The 19,177-nt window shown below is 64.4% G+C and overlaps 1 protein-coding gene across 10 annotated transcripts; it reads right to left on the reverse strand.

The window, feature by feature from the left end:
- Nucleotides 1-3,916: 3,916 nt before the first annotated feature.
- Nucleotides 3,917-18,979, reverse strand: STAT3 (signal transducer and activator of transcription 3). 10 transcript variants are annotated; one of them, XM_074162728.1, is made up of 24 exons: nt 18,871-18,979; nt 12,771-12,917; nt 12,067-12,211; nt 11,813-11,911; nt 11,393-11,488; nt 11,227-11,308; nt 10,776-10,870; nt 10,428-10,579; nt 9,849-10,007; nt 9,652-9,744; nt 8,995-9,054; nt 8,749-8,778; nt 8,505-8,598; nt 8,374-8,421; nt 8,038-8,121; nt 7,844-7,942; nt 7,584-7,719; nt 7,418-7,470; nt 7,235-7,329; nt 6,823-6,962; nt 6,234-6,449; nt 6,000-6,042; nt 5,569-5,681; nt 3,917-5,479 (listed from the first exon to the last, which is right to left on the reverse strand). In XM_074162728.1, the coding sequence occupies exons 2-24, from the start codon at nt 12,896-12,898 to the stop codon at nt 5,424-5,426; spliced, it is 2,316 nt and encodes a 771-aa protein (XP_074018829.1). In that variant the 5' UTR covers nt 12,899-12,917; nt 18,871-18,979; the 3' UTR covers nt 3,917-5,423. The 10 variants fall into 10 exon arrangements, with proteins under 10 accessions (XP_074018829.1, XP_074018836.1, XP_074018833.1 ...); XM_074162735.1 differs by lacking the exon at nt 18,871-18,979 and having other exon boundaries at nt 11,813-11,833; nt 12,771-12,898; XM_074162732.1 differs by lacking the exon at nt 18,871-18,979 and having other exon boundaries at nt 7,584-7,698; nt 12,771-12,898.
- Between the last annotated feature and the right edge of the window lie 198 nt (nt 18,980-19,177).

The raw sequence follows: 19,177 nt of genomic DNA on the forward strand, positions 1-19,177 counted from the left end.
TTAATCCCACCGGGAGGGAGAGGATGCCAAACCCTGGGAATGGCAGAGACTGGTCCCACGGGTGGCTTGTGGAGAGCAGGGCCGGCGCTGGCCGGGGGACAGACGGGCAGCAGGGACCCTGCCAGGGCACGGCCAGCGCGGCCTGGAGCCCACAGGCAGGGAAAGTGGGGGACACCCGGGAAACTCGTCACTGTCAGAAGCTCGTCACCGGTGCAGGCTCGGCCCCACGGTGCCTCGTGCCAGAGGGAGGGAACGACCTGCTCCAGCAAAAACCTGGGAAATGGCATTTTGTCTGAGGGGGAATTTCCACAGGAAACCTCTGCTTCCAGCCACTCGGATATGGCTGGGAACAACCTCGGCAAAGGCTCGGCCACAGCAGCCCACGGGCGTTACTGCCTGAGCAAAGGCTCTTTGTTCCCTCACACCGTTCATCCAGCTTGGAAAAACCATCCAGGTCTCTGCCCACTAAAAAACATGGGGCAATAAGGGCCGGTCTGGGTCTGAGATGGGAACCGGAGCCCCCCATCAGCCTGGTGAGCGCCACTGCACCCCGGGGGTGCACAGGGGGCCTGGCCAGCACCCACGGCCCAGCCGGCACCAAGGGCAAAGCATCTCGTGCCCCCCCCCCAGGGCTGGGGGGCACCAGGAGCGGGGTCACCTGGGCAGCACCCGGCCCCCCACCCCGTGCCGGTGCAGCCGTGCATCCCTGCAGTGGCCGGAGCGGTCCCTGCAGCAGAGCCCAGGTTGCCACAGTAACCGCTCGGTCCCAGCCAGCTCCTGCCATCAACGTGCTGCCGCAGGAGGGAAAGCAGGAACCCAAAAGCGAGAGCAGCCCTGAAGCCCCCCCAGGGACAGGACCTGCCCCCGCAGCAGCCGGAGCTGGAAGAGATGGTGACTGGGCAGCTCTGAGGGGAAAGGTGGCCACAGCTCCATCCTGGCTGGCAGCGGGATGAGGTGGGGGCCATGGGGTCACCATGGGCACTGCCCACGGGGTCTGGCTCTGGGGATGGCAGGGGGGGACACAACAGCTCACACTGCCTGTGCTGGTGGGTTTCCAGCAGAGCTGACATGCCTGAGTGAAGGCAAAGGGATGCAGAGGGCTTCGTGCTGAGGGACACCAAGGAACTCGCGCCTCTGGAAAGAAAACAGGGGAGAAAACCCCACCAGAGGAGCCCCTCTGTGGAGGGCCAGCAGCTCGGGGCAGGCAGGGCTTGGGAGGTGATTTTGGCCAAACCCCAGCAGCCTCCCAAGCTGAGCCCAGGGGCAGCATTAGTCCGGGGGGACGGTCAGGAGCTGCGTTGGGTCCAGCCTTGGGGCTCTTTCCCCTGCGCTCGGGGCGAGCCCAGCCCTTGGCACCGGCACCGGCACAGCCCAACACTGCACTCTGGGGTGGGATGAAGGTGAGAAAATGGGCAGGTCGTGTCCCTCTGGCTCGGCAGCCGCTGGCAGATGGTGGCATTTGGGGACCACGCTGTGTGGGCGCTCTGGGTCTGACCCCTGCCACACCTGGCAGCAGGCGCTGCCGCCGAGACCTTGCTTGGCCCAGCTCTGCTGCCTATTAAAGTTTGAGAGTGATGCAATATTTGACTAGTTTTATGAGTGTTGGGAGGCAGGGATGGCAGCTGGCTTGGGCAGCGATGGCCTGGTGCTCTCCTCAACGCCGCCTTCGAGGAGGGCAGGGCAAGGAGGAGGCTTGGATGGGTGTTTGGGGCAGAGCATCCCACCGCTCTGGTGCCCCATTCCACCATGATGGCAGCACACGCCTGGACAGGGGAAGGATGGAGGAGGAGACGACAGTGCCCACCCACCCCCCGGCAAACCAGCAGGTACAGAGCAGCGTCTCACAGCTCTGGCCAGCCCTGTCTGAGCTCCGCACACCAGCTGGGCAACCCTCAGCATTGCTGCAGCCCCACCGACGGTGGATGCCGTGGGGCAGGGCTGTGGGGCAGTGCTGCTCCCCACAAAGCAGCCCCAGGGGTCTCTGCCATGCGTTCGGTCACTTGGTGCTGGGGCTGTAACCACGGCTCTGCCACAACCTCACTGATCCCCATCTGCAGGTCCATGCCCTGGGAATTGCTGACATGGCACCTGCTGGGCTGGCCTGGGGCTAGTGGGACCCCAGGGCTTGGCTGGCTGCAGCCGTGGCCCCATGAGAGCCACCAGCCCCGGGCTCCCTGTGGCACAGGGCAGGTGGCCACCCGTCCCCGCGGGGCCACCCCGTCCCTGTCACGCAAACGTCTGTGTCCCAAGCAGCTTATCTGCATTTGGAAACCCCTAATCCGTTTTCACGTTTGGCTCAGACACCATCCCCGCTGCGGGAGGGGGGGCGGCGGCCCTGGGGAAGGGGCAAAGCCGCCCCCGTGACCTCCTTTCGGAGCCACAAACAACCCCATTCCCTGGCGCCGGCCCCTGCTCGCTCCCGCTGTGGGGAGAAAGGGGGGGAGCCTTTCTCCCCCCTGGGGGAGCCCAGCCCTGCACATCTGCAGCCCCCCAGGCATGGCCTGGGGGGACACAGAGGGGTCGCAGGTGCCCCCAGGTGGCACAGGGGTCTGGCCAGCACCAGGACCTTCCCCAGGCTCTTTCTCCTGCTGCAGGTCAGGCCGTGGCACTGGCCAACCAGAGCATTCCCAACAGTAGCCCCCGAGACACGATCAGTGGCCAATGGACCCCGTTACTCAGGGCCCAGGCCCCCCCCCGCCAACCCCGGGGAGGGGGGCAGGTTCCGACAGGGATGGGGCAGGGCGCGTGGGCGCAGGGAGATAAGGAACCACTGATGTGCAGGAGCGTGGGATGGGACACCGCGTTCCTGACAGCAAACGGTTGTGGCAACCCCAAGGTTTGCATATGGGTAAGAAAATTCCCTCCTCTGGGGTTTTCCACCCCATCCTGCAGCTGGCAGAGGGGAGCTGGGAACCTCTGGGGAAGGAGAGGGGGGTCCCCGGGCCATGTTCCCGTGTGAGCCGCCCCCCACCCCCAGCACCCCAGGCTGCGCTGCCCAGAGAGGGCACAGGGTCCCATGTGGGGCAGGAGGGGGTTTGCCAGCTCCGTTTTGGTGGTGAAACGGGGAGTCCTGGAGGGGCTGGTTCCCAGAGCAGGGACACCGGACCTGGCCTCAAACCCGATCAGGAAGCTCCAGGCGTGGGGAGGGCCATCTCCAGTGCCTCAAACCAGCCCAGCGCCGCAGGTCCCATGGGGGCTGGGGGGGATTTATTGAGCATGACCTGCATGAAAAATCCCCCCGCTAATCCCGCCCCGACAGAGCAATAATCTCTCCCTCTGGGCCTCATCCAAGCCCAAACCCCAAGCGATGCTGCAGCACGGCAGGGGTGCTGAGGGTCCAGCGGGAGATGGGGGTGCTCCAGGGGCAGGACATCACCATCCGGTTGCTCCTGGCCCCGCAGAGCCTGGGACCCGCTGGCCCCAGGGCTCAGAGCTGGGGGCCAGGGTCTGTCCCCGCAGGGTGCTGGCTCCAGGGTGTCCCCACGAGAGGGCAGGACAGTCCCACGCTGCAGCCCTGGTCCCTGCAGGGGCCCCAGGCAGCCGCCCCAGGAGAGGGACAGTGGGGACAGCCACCTCCCCCCAGAGCCCATAGCCCCCCGGGGCAGGGGCTGCTGAAAGGCAGAGGGTCCCGGTGCAGCCCCACTGAGCCGCCGGAGCAGGGCCCCGGCACAGCCGCCTCCGGAGTTTCCTTGACGCAAGCGGAGGAGCCCCAGCGCTGCTCGGGGGCAGAGAGAACCCAGCGTGGGGCAATGCCCCCCCGGCAGCCCCCCGAGTGCTGCCAGCCCACGCCTGCCGTGGCAGCACGGCAGCGGCTGCGTCGTGCCCAAACCGCAGCGCCGGTGTCGGGGAGGGCGAGAGGCCCCGGTTCCCAGAGCTGGGGGAGCTGAAGGGCTGAACTCACACCCCCAGAGCACCTCGCTTCGGAGCCTTTATTTGGAGAAAGTTAAAGCCTGTAGATACAGCAATAAAATATACAAAAAAATAAAATTTTTTACAGTATTAGGTGCTGCCCAGGGCTACAGGGACTGCAGCTGGAGGCAGCTACAGGCAGAGCAGGGGGGCATGTCCCTTCTGAGCACCTCCCAACTTCAAGGGGCATTCCTGTCCCCAGGGGCTGCCACGGCCAGCTCCTGGCCACACACAGGGACCGAGGCTGGCCCGGACCCCACAGCCCCCTCCCTTCCCCAGGGATCTGCCCACAGAGGCCATAGCCTACGTGGGGGGAAAGGGGGGGAGGCAGCTCTCCTATTCCTTCTCCCTCCTCTTCCTCGCTCATCAGTGTCTGCATCTCCCTGCATGGAAAGGGCAGGGCTCTCCCCGCATGGGGCTGTACAGAACCACAACCATAGGTGGGCCAGGCTCCCCTCGGCCCCCCCGAGGCAGGAAACCTGCCCTTTGTGACACCCACGTCTCCCTCGAGCGCCGGCCAACAGCCCAGTCCTCTCTCTACCTCCATCCTGCTCCCTTCAACTCCAGCCACCTCCTACCTTGACAGCCACAGCCACCTCTAACAAAAATGCCATGTGAAGCCCCCATGAAGCTGCAAACCCACTGCCTGGGCCAGCACTAGCCACATCCAGAGGGGAAAGGGCCAAGCCAGACCCTCCGTTGCCAGTCACATTGGATGCAGCATCCTCCCCTCCTGCCTCCAGGGTCTGAGGGGTCTCACTCTGCACAGTGTGTGCTGGCATTGGGACACAGCGCTGCCCTGTCCTAGGGAAACCAGTTGTCCCAGCAGGAGCCCCGGGGCTGCTGGAGCCGGCCAGACCTGGGTGCCCGCAGCAGGGAGGTGGTGGCAAGTGGAGGTGGCCACCAGAACTCCCTGCTGCCAGCCGGGCCCAGCAGCAGCATTGCCCTCGCAGAGCAGGGGCGCCTGGGCCTGGCCACCTTGTCCCCTGTGCTGGTCCCTGCTGGCCAAAGGTGGGAAGAGGAGAGCCCTCTGCACCCTGGAGGGGCTGCGGGACACGGTCACACCATGCATCGGGGAACGGGTGATGGGGGGGGCCGGGATTGGCCCATCCCCTCTCAGGCGCCTGGAGGCAAATTGGGGCTGGTGGGATCTTCATGGGCTTTTGGCCTCTGGCAGCAGGGAAAGCAGCTTCGGGCAGCGTGGCAGGGGCTGCACAAGCATCTGTAAGAACCGAGGCTGCGAGGGGGGGGCTATAGGCACTTGAATGAGCAAAACAATAATAAAAAACTGTTACGGAAGGAAATAGAAAAAGGTTCATCCCCCCTCCCCCCAAAGAGACAAACAGCACCACCCTGGAAAGAGCGGTGGTCGCTTGGGTCAAACAAGGAATCGGTGGCGAGGACCCCCCCAGCTCCTCCCAGGAAGGGCCCAGAGCAGCCGTGACCAAGCAGGGTGAGACGGGGGGGCTCTGGAGGTGGAAGCCTGGGTCCCAGAAGGGCCCCTGTGGAGCACCTCACATGGGTGAAGAAGCACACTCCGGCGTCAGCTCCATGTCGAAGGTCAGTGACTCTGTGGGGAGACGCAGACAGGGGTTACAGAGCCCCTGCACGGCTACAGCCAGCCCCCCAACCCATGTGCCAGGACCCCCCCAGACTCACCAAACTGCCCTCCCGCATTGGCCTCCGCGCCCTCGCTGTTGTTGCCAAACTGCATGAGCGAGTCCAGGGTGCGCGGGGACATGGGCAGGTCGATGCTGTTGCTGAAGGAAGTGCTGTCGGGGGCAGGAAGGGAAAAGCACAGAAAGCGCGGGAGTCAGGGCCTGGCCAGAGCCCTCGGACCCCCCCTGTTTCCTCCCTCCAGGCCCCAGGGCACAGCCCAGCCCTCCCGAGAGCTCTCCAGAGGAAAGGGGCCCCGGCGGGGAGGAACAGGCTGCGGTTCGGGCAGAAGCAGAGCCCGGCTCAGTCCCCACAGGCTCCCTCTGCCAGGACAGTGAGGGCGCTGGTGGGATGGAAACCCCCCCCCAAGCGAGACTGAGCACAGGGAAAGGCCCCCCTGCACCCACAGATTCCCCCCCCCCAGGAACACTTACGGGGTGACACAGATGAACTTGGTCTTCAGATAGGGAGCAGCACCTGAGGAGGAGGGAGCAACCTCGTCACCGGCCGCCAGAGGAGGAACCCCCCTCCCTGTGCCCACCCTCTCAGCCCCACTGCTCCTCCAGGGACCAGCACAGGATCCTGGCTGGGGACACTCTTCTGCCAGCGCTGCCCCCGGAGCCACCTCACAACACCGGAGCGGTTCCAGAGCGAGGAAAGTCAACGACTACCTGAGTCGGTGGCTTCGGAGTGCTCCTGGCTCTCCGAGCGGCAGTACTTCCCAAAAGCCTCCTCCTTGGGGATGTCGGGGTACAGGTACACCAGGGGGGACACCAGGATGTTGGTGGCATCCATGATTTTGTAGCCCATGATGATCTCCGCAAACGACATGTTGTTCAGCTGCTGCTTGGTGTAGGGCTCCACGGACTGGATCTGCGTCTTCCCTGCACGAGGGGACCTGTGACACGGGGCCGGACACCCCGCGTTCCTCGGGCAAAGGCAGTGCCTCCTGCAAACCCCCCAGGAGCCGCAGGGACAAGACGGGGCTGGGGCTGTGCTCGGCCTCAGGAGACACCCAGCACACCACAGGGCAGGACGGGGACCTGCCGGGGCATTTGGGTGCCACAGAAGATTGTGCCACACAGGCAGGGGCACCCAGGACACAGCGACCAGCAAAGGGCACCCAGGCTCAAAGACTTAACCCTTGTCCTTTGTGAGGACAAGGACAAAAGACAAGTGTCTTATGAAGGGACATTGCCATGGTCCAAGCTCCCTGCAGAGCCAGGTGGCAAGGACAGCGAGGGGGAGAGCACGTACCACTGATGTCCTTCTCCACCCAGGTGAAGGTGATGCCGCCCTCCTTGCTGCTCTCGCTGAAGCGCAGCAGGAAGGTCCCCGGGGGCTTGGTGCTCAGGATGGCTCGCTCCCGCTCCTTGCTGATGAACCCCATGATGTACCTGGGCGTGGGGAAGCAGGAGAGCAAGGGTGGGTCAGGATAATGGGGCAGCTGCTCTGGGACATGAACCCTGCCAGCTCTGCGCCTCAGGCAGCAGCAGGACCTGGCCTGGCCATTGGCAGGGCCACCAACATTTTAAGGATTCCCAGGTGGGTTTTCACCCTGACCCAACCAACAGGGCCTGCACAGAAGCATGCCGGGGAGCCCACCTGCACCAGGACAGGGCTCCTGGGACCCCTCCCAAGGCCCAGCGCAACGCTGGCTGAGGCTCACCCTTCGTTCCACAGCGCCAGGATGTACTTTTTCACCAAGTCAATGATGTTGTCCAGCCAGACCCAGAAAGAGAAGCCTTTGCCAGCCATGTTCTCCTGAGGAGGAGGGCAGAAAGGGCGTGAGCACGGCTCAGAGGAAGGGAACAGCCGAGGGAAGGCGCTCGGGGAGGAGGGGGAGTCATACCTTGCAGAACTTGGCCCAGGTGATCTGACAGCCGGAGTAATTCACACCTGGCCCTGGCAGAGAGGAACAGCAGCACCAACAGTCAGACTGAGCTGTCCATCCAAGGACACCCTTTCCAGGGAGCTGGGGGGCAGCAGAAACAGGCAGGACACCCGCTCCGCGTTACCTAGGAGTTTCTCTGCCAGCGTTGTCAGCTGCTCGATGCTGAGGCCGCGCTTCGTGGTGGAGGAGAACTGCCAGCTCAGCACCTCTGCCACCTGGTCCCAGGTCCCGATGGGCGGCTTGGTGAAGAAGTTCACGTTCTGTACAAGGGAAAACACGACCCTGAGCAAGACGTGGGACAGAAACAGAGCCTGCCCCAGCCCTGCTCGCAGGCCACAGCTTCCCTCTCCTGCCTGCTGGGACGCTTTGGTCCCGAAGCCCTACCTTGGGGTTGTTGGTCAGCATATTGTACCACAGGATGGATGCCCAGGCATTGGGCATCTGGCAGATGTTGGAGATAACCACCACAGGCAGCGAGTGGGTCTGCAAAGACAGGACATCACCACGGGCTGGGACGTTTCCCAGGGCTCCTCTGCGCCCAGGCCTGCAGCAGCGAGAGGCAGAAACCCCCAACTCACCTCCAGGTCGATCTTCAGCCCCTGGTGATACACCTCTGTCTCAAAGGTGATGAGGTGCAGCTCCTCAGTGACTATCAGCGAGGCCTAGGGTGAAAGAGGACACAATGAGCAGGCAGGAGCCGGCAGCCCTTGGCGTAACACGTGGCCACCAGCCCCCACGCTGCTGCCCAGGGCTGGCGGGACAGGGCTGGTCCAGCAGCTGCCAATGCCCCAGATGGTGCCTGTGGTCACCCCCCTAAAGGGCAGGACTCCCACTTCTCCTCAAGGTTTGGCTGCGAGACAGGGAGCAGAGCTGCCAGCAAAGGGCTCTCACACCAGGACCCCCTCAGCACTCACGTCGCAGTTGGCTCGGCCTCCGTTCCCACACCGCTGCTCCCGCAGGGTCTGTGGAGAGGAGGAACGGGCTGAAGCCTCACCGTGACGGCACATGGCCTCCACGGGAGCAGCCCAGGGCTCGTGGGACCTACCAGGTGCTTGAACTCTGCGGAGAGGCTGCCGTTGTTCGACTCCTCCATGTTCATGACCTTGGTGTTTGTCCCCAGGATGTTAAACTTCCGGGACCTCGAAAGAGGAAAGACGGAGCGTGGCTGACAGGGCCCTCAGAGTAAATGTGCAGCAGGACGTTTGCCAGTATTAAAAGCAGAAGTGAGAAAAAGAAAAAAAAAAAAAGGAGAAGAGAAGAGAAGAAAACCAAACCACCATTGCACTTACCCCCGAAGCGCTGCAACATCCCCGGAGTCCCTAGGAAAGGGGAGAGACACCTGGTCACGGCCACAGCCTTCCCACCCCAACACAGACACAGTGGCGTGTGGGGCCAGTGCATCACAACACTGAGTCCAGGCCCCCCAGGCTGTCCCCTGGGACCCAGCACCACCCCGCACCCTCCAACAGCAGCAGGAACCAGTCCCACTCCAGTAACCCCACCCAGTGCCACCAGGATCAGGGCACAGGACTCACTTGTCAATGCAGACTTTAATTTTCAGCTGATAGTTCAGCTCTGGAAACTTGACCAACAACCTGCAAAGAGTAGGCAGAGCGTGAACATCCTGCACACACGAACAACTCAACATCTGGCAGAGAATGAGAACAGCTGGATGCAGAGCAGCAATCTGTGCATGCCCTGGCAGCAGCACCGCGGCTCACACCACCAAGCTCACGGGGATGTGGCATTACCCAGCTCCTCCGCATCCCTGACCCCCCTTGACATGTCAGCTCTCACCCTGTCCCCAGAGCCACGGAGGTGCTGACGCTCCCCTGAGCCCCCCAAGGAGGGCCCGTTTTGGCTGCCGACTGCCCACATCAGGCAGGGACCTGCCCAAACACCCTCTGCACCGCTCTGCGGCCAGATGCTGCCACGGGGACAGCGGGGGCACAGCCGGGAGATGGTGCCGGAGCCCAGAGTCATGGCAGACACTCTCTGTGGCTGCTGGTGGGGACCATGGACATGCTGAGGCTGCCTGCCCCCACACTGGGATCGACCCGAATCCTGGCAGAGCCAAGCTGGGGGCTGCATGTGCACCATCACCTCCTTCGGAGAGAGATCCCACTCTGTTTCCCCCTCGGACAGCCCCTTCCCTCACCCGCAGCAGGATCACAGGGGCCGGCAACACCCACCTGACTTTGGTGGTGAACTGCACCCCAGTTTTGATGACAAGGGGCCGGTCGGGGTGCATGGGCATGCAGGGCTGCCTCTCCACCACAAAAGCGCTGCAGGGGAAGGCACAAGAACCACAGTCAAACTTCTGGCCCAGCCCACTCACTGCCCACCCCTCCACCCGTGACCAGGGCACTGCCCGCAGTCCCCCCAGCACCTTTTCATCAGGTTCCGGAACAGCTCCACAATCCGCTCCTCCAGCATGGGCCGGTGCTGGACAATTGGGTCACCCTTGTAGGACACTTTCTGCTGCAGTTCTTCCAACTTCTTGATCTGCTGCCGGGTCTGTAGCTGCGATTCGGCGAGAGAGGTTATCCTGGGGGAGCAGGAAAAGCAGTGTTAGAGCTGGCTGCCCCATCCCAGCCCACAGAGCCCCCCTCTGCCCCAGCTCGTGCGAGCGAGGACGCCCTCTGTACCAAACAGAACATGTCTGTGGCTCCTGACCCACTGCGTTTTTCTGGGCTGTGCATTGCAAAAGAAACCTGCCCAAGCCCGAGTTCTGCAGAGACACACCAGGACCACAGACTTCTCAGCCTTAAACCCCACAGGCCCAGGGCAAGTCGTTCCAGCGCTAGTGCCCGCTGTCGGGGATCAGTCCGACCAGTGCGTTACATTTACACTCGCAGCATCAGGAGCCCTTTTGCGAGGATATTTCCAGGGGCAGAGAGCTCATTTCCACTGCAGGTGTTCGAATGCCCCTCTCTAGGGACTGATGCCACCCCCAGGCAGCACCTACCAGTTCTCCAGCCGATCTAAGCAGATATTGGGGGGGCCACCGATGCAAGCAATTTGCTGCCGCCTCTTCCAGTCTGCCAGCTCCTCATCTGCCAGCATCTTCTGCACATACTCCATGGCCGACAGCAGCCCCGCCAGCTCGCTCACAATTCCCTGCCCGGGAAGAAAGCAGAACCTTCAACACCCTCCGACATCTGCAAGTTTCACATTCACAGGCAAGAAAGAAGTCGCCCAGGGCTGCGTTCCCAGCTGCTCTCGGTTCTGGCCACGCAGGAACACAAACTCTCATAGCCCAGGGAGGGCAGCGCTGCACCACGGCGGGGGGGTCCGGAGGCCAAGCACCACGTACCCTTCGCATCTGGTCCAGTGCCGTGAGCATCTGCTCCAGCTGCTGCATCTTCTGCCGGGTCACCGACTGGTTGTTCCCATTCAGATCCTGCATGTCTGTACGGAGAGGGGAGAGCGTCAGGCAAGCACTGGGCTCCTCCTGCCCACCCAAGCACCACACAAACTAGAGACTGCCACGGAGGCGTTAATAGCTAAGCAGGGATCTCACACAGCCTCCGAGCACCTTCCCTGCAAGCACAGCAGCACTGTCACCTCCACAGGCTCTGGCTCAGCTTCCCCCAAGGCAGCGGCAGAAGCAAAGAAGGCTTCTCCAATTGCCATGCAAATGCCCCGAGCCCAAGCCACCCTTCTGGCTGGGAGAGGAGGCACCGGCTGGGCTGGAACGTGCCCTCTGGCGAGTTTCCTTGCAGCAACACACTTTGGTTTGCCAGACGCTAATGAGCTTCCATTACCTCCTTGGCTTTTCAAAGTCTTGTAGTTAAAATCAAAGTCATCCTGTAGATTCTCCACCACTTTCATCTTCTGCTCCAGATCCTGCAGGGCAAGAGATGTGGATTTATCCAAAGCATCACCTCACGGTGGTGGGTGAAGGAGAAGGTACCCAGGCAGCGCACATACCTGCACTCTCTTCCTCACATCCTGCAGGTGCTGCTCCAGCATCTGCTGCTTTTCCGTCACGACAGCCGCTGTTGGATGCGTTGCCTGTCCCCCTTGCTGCAGAGGGGACAAGGAGGGCATCAGATCAGGGCCACGACCCAGGGATGTTCCCCTCCCAGCCCGAGGAGGTTTTGCAGGAAGGGTCTTGACCCCCTCGCTAACAAAAGCCAGTGGGGCTGGGCGCCCGCTCACAGCGTCAGCCCCAGGCTGCACAGCCAGGCACAGGAGAGCAGAAGCTATCCCTGGGACTGTGCCTCACACAAACCCGCTCCCGTTACTGAGGGGAGTAAGCACGGAGCTTTGGTCTGCAGCTTCCCCGCAGCACCTGGTGCCCCTGGGCAGGCGGTGGGACGGTGGCCCCAGGACACCCCAGCCACTGACCTGGGCGGCGGTGGCAGCCGTCTGGAGGAGCCGGGACTCTTCCCACAGGCAGCGAGCCACGATGCGGGCGATTTCCATCGGCTTCTCCAAGTACCTGCTCTGTAAGAAATTCAAACCCCCAAGGTCAGTGGGCACAACGTAACCCCCGGGATCTCTGCATCCTTTGGGGCTGTGGGTCGTGAGCTGCCGAGGAAGCCCCTGGACTTCCACAGGCTCCCCCACAGCCCCCCTCAAACCGGCGCTCCCCACCTCACCTGCAGGAACTGCTTGATGCGGCGCAGGTTGTGCTGGTAGAGGACGTTGGACTCCTGCAGGAAGCGGCTGTACTGCTGGTCGATCTCCCCCAGCAGGTTGTGAAACACCAGCGTGGCGTGAGACTCCTTGCTGGCCGCATACGCCCTGCGGGAGGGGGGGAAGGGTCCCAGTGCCAATGCAGGGAAGGGGCACAGCAGGATGGCTCCGCTCATGCCCCCCCGTGCAATGTAAGACCCCCACCACCTCCCCAGCCCACACTGCAGCAGGGTCAGAGAGGGCCTGACTCGCTCCATGCCAATAGACCGAGCCCTTGGTCTGCACCCACGAGGGCAAGGTGACGGGGGGGGGGCGTTGGGCTCAGGCTGGGGTCTGGCCACCAGCCAGCGCACAGGAGCACCTCGCCAGCCCCACGTGCTCCCTGGATGGGCTCCAGGGACTGGGGCTTTGTGACAACCTTGTTTACAATAGAGGCCAACACCAGGCAGCCCTGGATGGGGACGCCTCCGCTCTGCAGCTCCCCCTTCTCCTGGTCCAGGGTCTGACACCAGAGTCCCGCTCCCCTCCTGCCACAAAAGCCTCAGGGAACCACATCCAGTGCCCGGGGAAGGTGGCAGAGCTCCTCGGAACCACCTGGGTGCCTGCTGCCACCCGAGGGCGGGTGTCCAGAGCAAAGTCCCCACCTCAGTGTTTCACAAGGCCTTACCAGTCCTGGCTCTCGATCCACGGGGCCAGGAACTGCCGCAGCTCCATGGGAAAGCTGTCGCTGTAGAGCTGGTGGAGCTGCTCCAGGTACCGCGTGTCGAGCTGCTGCAGCTGGTTCCACTGCGCCATCCTGGCCGGCTCCGGAGACCTGCCGGGACGGGCACCATGGGCACTCGGAGCTGGCACCCGGCAGCCTCCCACCTCCCTCCCTTTGGCAGGACCCAGCCACGGCTGCAGCTCCCCTTTGGGAAGAGCGATGGGGCCAGAGCTGGAGACAGCCGGGGCACAGGCGGCTCTGCGAGCGCTGGTGTGGGCAAGTGCCAGTCCCTCTGAGGGCAGCCCCCATGTGCCCAGCTCCGAGCCCACCACACTGCAGAGCCCCAACACACCCCCAGGGATGTGCCCAGGCCCCGTGTCCCTGCGGAGCCGCTCACGCCTCAGGAGCTGGTTCCTCTTCAGCCAAACCGCCCTGAGCCACCAGCCACGGGACTAGTTCAAGGAGCCCTGGGACTGGCACCGGTTTGTGCCCCCAGGCTGGGCTCCAGCAAGGGGAAGAGTGGCCACTGGCTGCAGGAAAGCGCCACGGGCTGGCCCGGGTCACAGGAAGGTGGAACCACAGAGCGAAACTGCAGGAATAATGGCAGGCACCGGGGAGGGCAGAGAAGGAACAGCCCGGCTGCGAGTGGAAAAGCCCTTTTCACAACATCCATGTCCCAGCACCCGGCTCCGGAGCCCCCGGCAGCACAGGATGTGGCAAGGCAGCCCCCCCCCCCGCCAGCTGCAGGGGCCCCGCAGCACCGCTCCATCCCAGAGCTCAGCTCCAAACTCAGCATGGAAGGCAGCCTCAGCCCCAGCCTGGCCGAGCTTCCCGAGAATTGCAGCAGTGAAAGGTTTCGCTCTGGCCTGAACAAAGCTGAATAAAGCCCGGATTCTGACTCATTCTCTTTTCACCACACATCACGAAGCTAATCGGAAACATCTGAGATCAGAAGGGCAGAGCTCGCCCTGGCACTGGTGGCCATTTGCACCAGCTGAGAGCAGCAGCCCCGCACCACGAGCTCAGCCTCATCCTCCCACCCCAGCCCCGGAGGGGCACAGCCCTGGCAGGTCAGACCCAACGTAGCCGCTCTTACAGACGCAGAGAGGGAGGAAGCCTCGCTTCACGCTGCCCCTCGCACCCCAGGGTCAGCTCAGAGTTAAGTCACAGGCAGCTCTGAATGCCACCAAACCCCTCGGGGACGCGCAAGGGCTCTCTCCAGGCACAGGGAATGCAGCTCTGGGCTCCAGGATCTTCCATCCGTCCGGCTTCAGCCTGCGAGCCCCGAGCTTCCCCACAGAGAGCAAGCTTCCCAAGCGCCTGCCTTCTGCAAAGCTTCCTTCTCCAGAGAGGCACCATTTCCCAAAGCTTCCCTACCTTCTCTCCCAGGGGAAAGGCAGGGCTCTCGGGCAGGGAGGTCACTAGCCACAGGTACGAGGCTTTAATGCGGTGCCAATGTCCTCCGGGCCCCCTGGCGCATGCCTGGCCCTGCTGCGGGAGGCCGGGAAGAGCTGCAGAGCTGACGGGAAGAGCAGAAGGCGGAGACTGCCAGGAAGCAACAGAAACAAGGAAGGAGCAATTTTCGAGTTAGCGACTCATGTCTCGGTGGGAATCAAAGTGACACTAACGAGGGGACGGCAAGCTGCGCTCCGGGAGTGGAGGCACCGAGCTCTGCGCGACGCCGGCACGAAGTCACTTCCCTGCAGAGAGCTGTTTGCTTTTGCCAATGGTCACCGCAGCGAGGGATGCGCCCGACGGGGCTTGGGGATGGCCGGTGCCGCAGGAGCGGGCGAGGGGGCCAACACCACAGGGCCCAGGCTGGCCCCGGGCTCGGCATGGGCCAGGACAGTGCAGGAGCTGGCACAAAGGAAACCCCAGTAGGGCTTCTCTGGGCACAGCAGCACCGGGAGGTTTGAGCCTCCAAGACGGCCCCATGTATCAGATCACTGCCACCGGGCACCTTCAGCATCACTGTATGCCGTGCTCTTCCGATCTTTCCCGCACCTCACACTTTCCCCATTTTTCTGGATGCTTTTTGTAAGAAGAGAGAAAGGGGGAACATCCTGTTGAGGACCGGGACACAGGGAGAAAACAGATACTGGCCCTTGACATGGAGTTAAAGAGGTTTTTGGAACTTCCCAGCATCAAGGAGCCCCAGAAGAGTCGCCTCTTGCCCAGGACCTGAACCTTGAACAACCACCCTCTGGTGCAACCCCCGGCACGGAGCACGTGAACCAGACCTGGCTGTAATGGAGCAATAAGTGAAAGGGAGGAGAGAGACACTGGTCCATGCAGGAGCCTGTGAACAACAGGCTCCCTTGGCCTCGGAGTAGGGCCTGGCTTGACATGACAGGGCCACCGTGACCAGGCACCACATTGGAGCCCCCATTTTGCAGTGGCTCCAGCAGCACAGGAGCACTCCCGGCTGTGCTGCACTCACCGCCCTTTCCAACTGGCCCTGGAGGCTGCTCCTACTCCAGCGTGAACCCTGTGGTGGTGCTTCTGGGGGAAAAACCCCAACAAATACAGGGGCCAGGCAAGAGCTGAAACCTACAAGCCACCGGAGTCCCCTGCCACCGGCAAGCACGGCCACCTCGTTCCCCATCGCACCCCGGGGACGGGCTCTCTGGGCTGCAGCCACTGAACCAGACACCACTTCACCAAACCCTTGATCCAAGCGGATCTTCCACAAAAAAGCCACAGTCCGGGTATTTCCGCCACAGTCTGCAGAGCACCGACAGGCCAAGGGCAAAGCTCCCAGGTGGTAGCCCCATTTGGATGGGAATCAGCCACTTGTGGCTGCCACAAAGGGCCCGGGACGAGCCGCGGTGGCGGCCGGGCCCCGCTGCGGGGTGCCCCCGGTGCTGCGCATGCTCGGCAGCTGCAGGAAGCAGGGCCCCGGCAGGGCCCCAGCGCCGCCACCACCGTCCCTGAAAAACAGAACTAACACGTCGCGAAAGAGGAGCTGCTCTGCCTCGTCCCCCGCGGGCGTCACGCAGGGAAGGCGGCCGAGGAAGCCGGTGCGGACCACGGGCACAGAGGAACCACGGTGGGCTCCCCCCGCGTGGGAGCAGGGCTGCAGCCTGCAGGGACCAGGGGGCAGGACACGGCCTCTGCTCCCCATCCCCTCGGCCGCAGCCAGCTCTCACCTCGAGGGAGGTCTCAGCAGATCACACTGAGGTTTTCACAGCCCCCAGGTCACTCGGAGCCGGTGAGCCCTCCACTCGCTGCCGCAAGAGCAATGGGCCGGGGAGAGCCCCAAGACGTGCTTTGGTAGAACACGGGCTCATGCCAGCAGAGATGGCTCTGCCACGGCGGGCAACAGGAGCCCCTGGATGGTGGCCACTGGCCCATCACCGAGTTGGGGGGATGCAGGAGGCAGTACCTGCTAGGAGCAGGGAGGAAGCAGCCAAAATCCTCCTCTCCCTCCTGAAGGGCTGAGAGAAGACCTTGCCTCCTTCAGGGCAGCACCGAGCTCCAGCTCCTCCAGGACCGACAGCAGCAGCCAGGCAGCCCGAAGCACCGACTGCCCCCCAGGGAAAGGGTCCCCGTGACACCCCTCTGCAGCCCAAGGGAAGCTCTGACCTTGACAGCCCCCAAGCCCCACGCAGGAGCCTCTCCCCAGCCAGCCCGGCCGCCGGGAACCCTCCTTTGCCTGGGCTGGGAGATCTGAGGGTTGAACCTTTCCGACTCCGCCGGGCTCGCCCGTCTCTGCGGTTAGCCTCTCCTCCCGGCTCTGGAACAGGGCCAGGGAGCAGCCGACGCAGCCAGGGCCATGATGCAAGCCCCAGGGTAAACACGCTGCCCAGAGCTGGGAGCGAAGGTGCTAAAAGTAGCTCAAGAGCTAAAGTTCATCTTTCTTTAGCTGTCCTGCGAGGGCAGAGCACGAGTCGGGCCCGACCTCACTGGCAGCTCCGCACACCCCAAGAGCCATATCCGAAGCCGGGCTGCCCTGAAGCCACCCCACAACCACCCTCCACCCGCTGCCCCGACTCTGGGAGGCACCTGAACGGCCCTCGCCTGTGCCCACCGCACACACACAACAGCTCCCAGGGCAACGGGAACGGGGGAATCACCGGAGAGGGCCCCAAAAGGACTGTGGCACCCCCTGTCCCCTGCAGTGCCGGGAGCAGGAGGAAGCTACGAGGAAGCCGTGTGACCAGGGGCGTTGCACAGGTCACATCAACAGTGTTATCACCAGCAGGAACGTCACGGACTCATGACAGACACCATCCAGACGCTCCATGGGAGCTGCCCCCGCTCCCACACACCCATCGACAGCCTGATGAAAAACTGTTCTTCTCCGACAAAGCAGCTCATTGCTGCAGCAGGCACAAGCACAAGTCCCGAGAAGGCTGTTGGGAGGACTTGGCTCCGCTCCTCTGGAGCGCTTTCAAAGCCAGCCCTGGAGGCGGAAAACCCAAGCAGCGATGCAGAGATTTGCGAAAGGAGAAGAGGGTGACGGCGCAGGGCAGCGGGAGGCTCAGGGCCACCTCACAGCCACGGCACCGAGTTCCCTGCTCAGCCCCCAACCCAAAGCTGGCTGTTCCTCGTCCTGGCCCAGCAGCTCTCCAGGGTCCATCCCGACACGTACTCCCGCTGCAGGAGCTGTAACACGGCCGCCACCACCCCGGGCAGAGGATGCCAGGGTGCACACCCCTCCTGTCCCTGCCACTGACCGCTGCGCCAGCGGCTCCGACAGACCCATGGGGACCAGCAGAAGGAGCTGTGCCGGGGAGTGATGGTGACAGGGATCACCTTCAGGGTGGAAACAGGGTCACCTGCCCCTACGCAAACACAGGGACGGTGCCAGCGCCCTGCAGGGACAGAGGGGACCTTCCCTGGAGCAGCCCACCCTCCCCACGGGGACACCACCCTGCGCCCCCCCAGCAGGTGCACACGCGTGTGCAGGCAGCCCGCGGGACACGGGTCAGGCACAGGGTGGGACGGCGCGGTGCAGAGCAGAGGCAGGAGCGGTGGGCAGCGCCGTGGGTCCCCGCAGAGCCCCGGGGCAGCCCAGCCACACAGCTCCAACGTTCACCGCAATGCACGACCCGACGGCTCGGCTCCGCACCCAGCGCCGGCAGGGAGGGTGTCAAACCAAAGCCCGGCCGAGGGAGAAGATCCCGAGCGAGCCGCTGCCGAGCGTTTGTGTCCCGGGGGCGGGGGAAGCGGCAGCTCTGAGCTCACAGCTCTGCAGAGACGTCAGCCAGCTCTCGGGGTGCCCGGCGCAGGACCCTCAGCTCGACTTCCAGTTACGAGCCACCTCATCAGCACGAAAATTCCACCGCCGGGACGGGTCGCGCCGGCATCTGCCCGAAACCCTCGCCCGGGGCACCCCGAGCCTGTGGCCCAAGGGCCGTCCCAGAGCACGGGGACCCCGCAGGAACCCACCGCCCGCCCCCAGCGTGACCGAGCCGGGCGGCAGCTCCTCCGACCCCGCTCTGCTCCCCCGGACACCCCTCCCTCTCCGAGGAGCCCGTTCAGGCCTCCAACCCCCCCGTCCGGGTTTGTGGGGTGGAAGCGGCTGCACCGAGAGCTCCTGCTCCGCCCCGGTGCTCGGGGACCCCGCGGGGGGCACACGGCGACGTCAGCCCCTGCCCGGCACCGACCGGCGGGAGCTGCGGGAAGGAGAGAAATCCCATTTGCTGCAAGACCAGAGGATTAGGTTAATTAGTACCTCCCTAATGACGGCTGCGCGGGAGCGCTGCCCTCACCGGCGGCACCGGGCTCGGGCTCGCCGCCGGGACGGACCGCAGCTGGACCGAGCTACGGCCCCCGGACAAAAGCGAAACCGCCGCTGCCCGCGGCAGGGACGGGCCCGACCGGCGGGGGAGGCTCCCGGGAAGGGCCCCCCCGCTCCCTCCGCCCCCACAGACCCCCGGCGGGCCGGCGCCGCCCCTCGGCTCACCCCTGCCGCGGTGGGCAACCCCGGCCCCGCGGCACCGGCCCCGCACCCGGGGCCCCGACAGCCCCCGCCTTCCCGGGGCCCCGACAGCCGCCGGCGGCGCCCCCCCGGGACGGCCCCAGACCCCCCGCCCGGGCCCTTCCCCCCCGCGCTCACCGACGGTCCCGGGCGGGGCGGGGCGGCGGCTCCCGGTGCCGGCGACGATCGCGTCCGGTCCCCGCCGGAGTGACGAGAAACCTGCTGCCCGCGCGGCCCCGCCCCGTCGCGTCACGCCCAGCGCGGCCAATGGCAGCGCGCCGCTCCCGCTGCCCCGCGAGGGACGGGCCCTGGCGGCCAATCAGCGCGGCCGCCCCGCGAGTCGTCACGGCTCGCGGCGACGCGGGAGGGGCGGGGGGGCTGCCCCCTGCCGGCTGTTCCCGGACGGCGCCGCCTCCCGCCGCGGGGCGGCGCTGGGGAGAGGGTG

The sequence above is a fragment of the Numenius arquata genome, chromosome 23 (assembly GCF_964106895.1).
Source record: "Numenius arquata chromosome 23, bNumArq3.hap1.1, whole genome shotgun sequence".
In the NCBI taxonomy this organism is placed as follows: Eukaryota; Metazoa; Chordata; class Aves; order Charadriiformes; family Scolopacidae; genus Numenius; species Numenius arquata.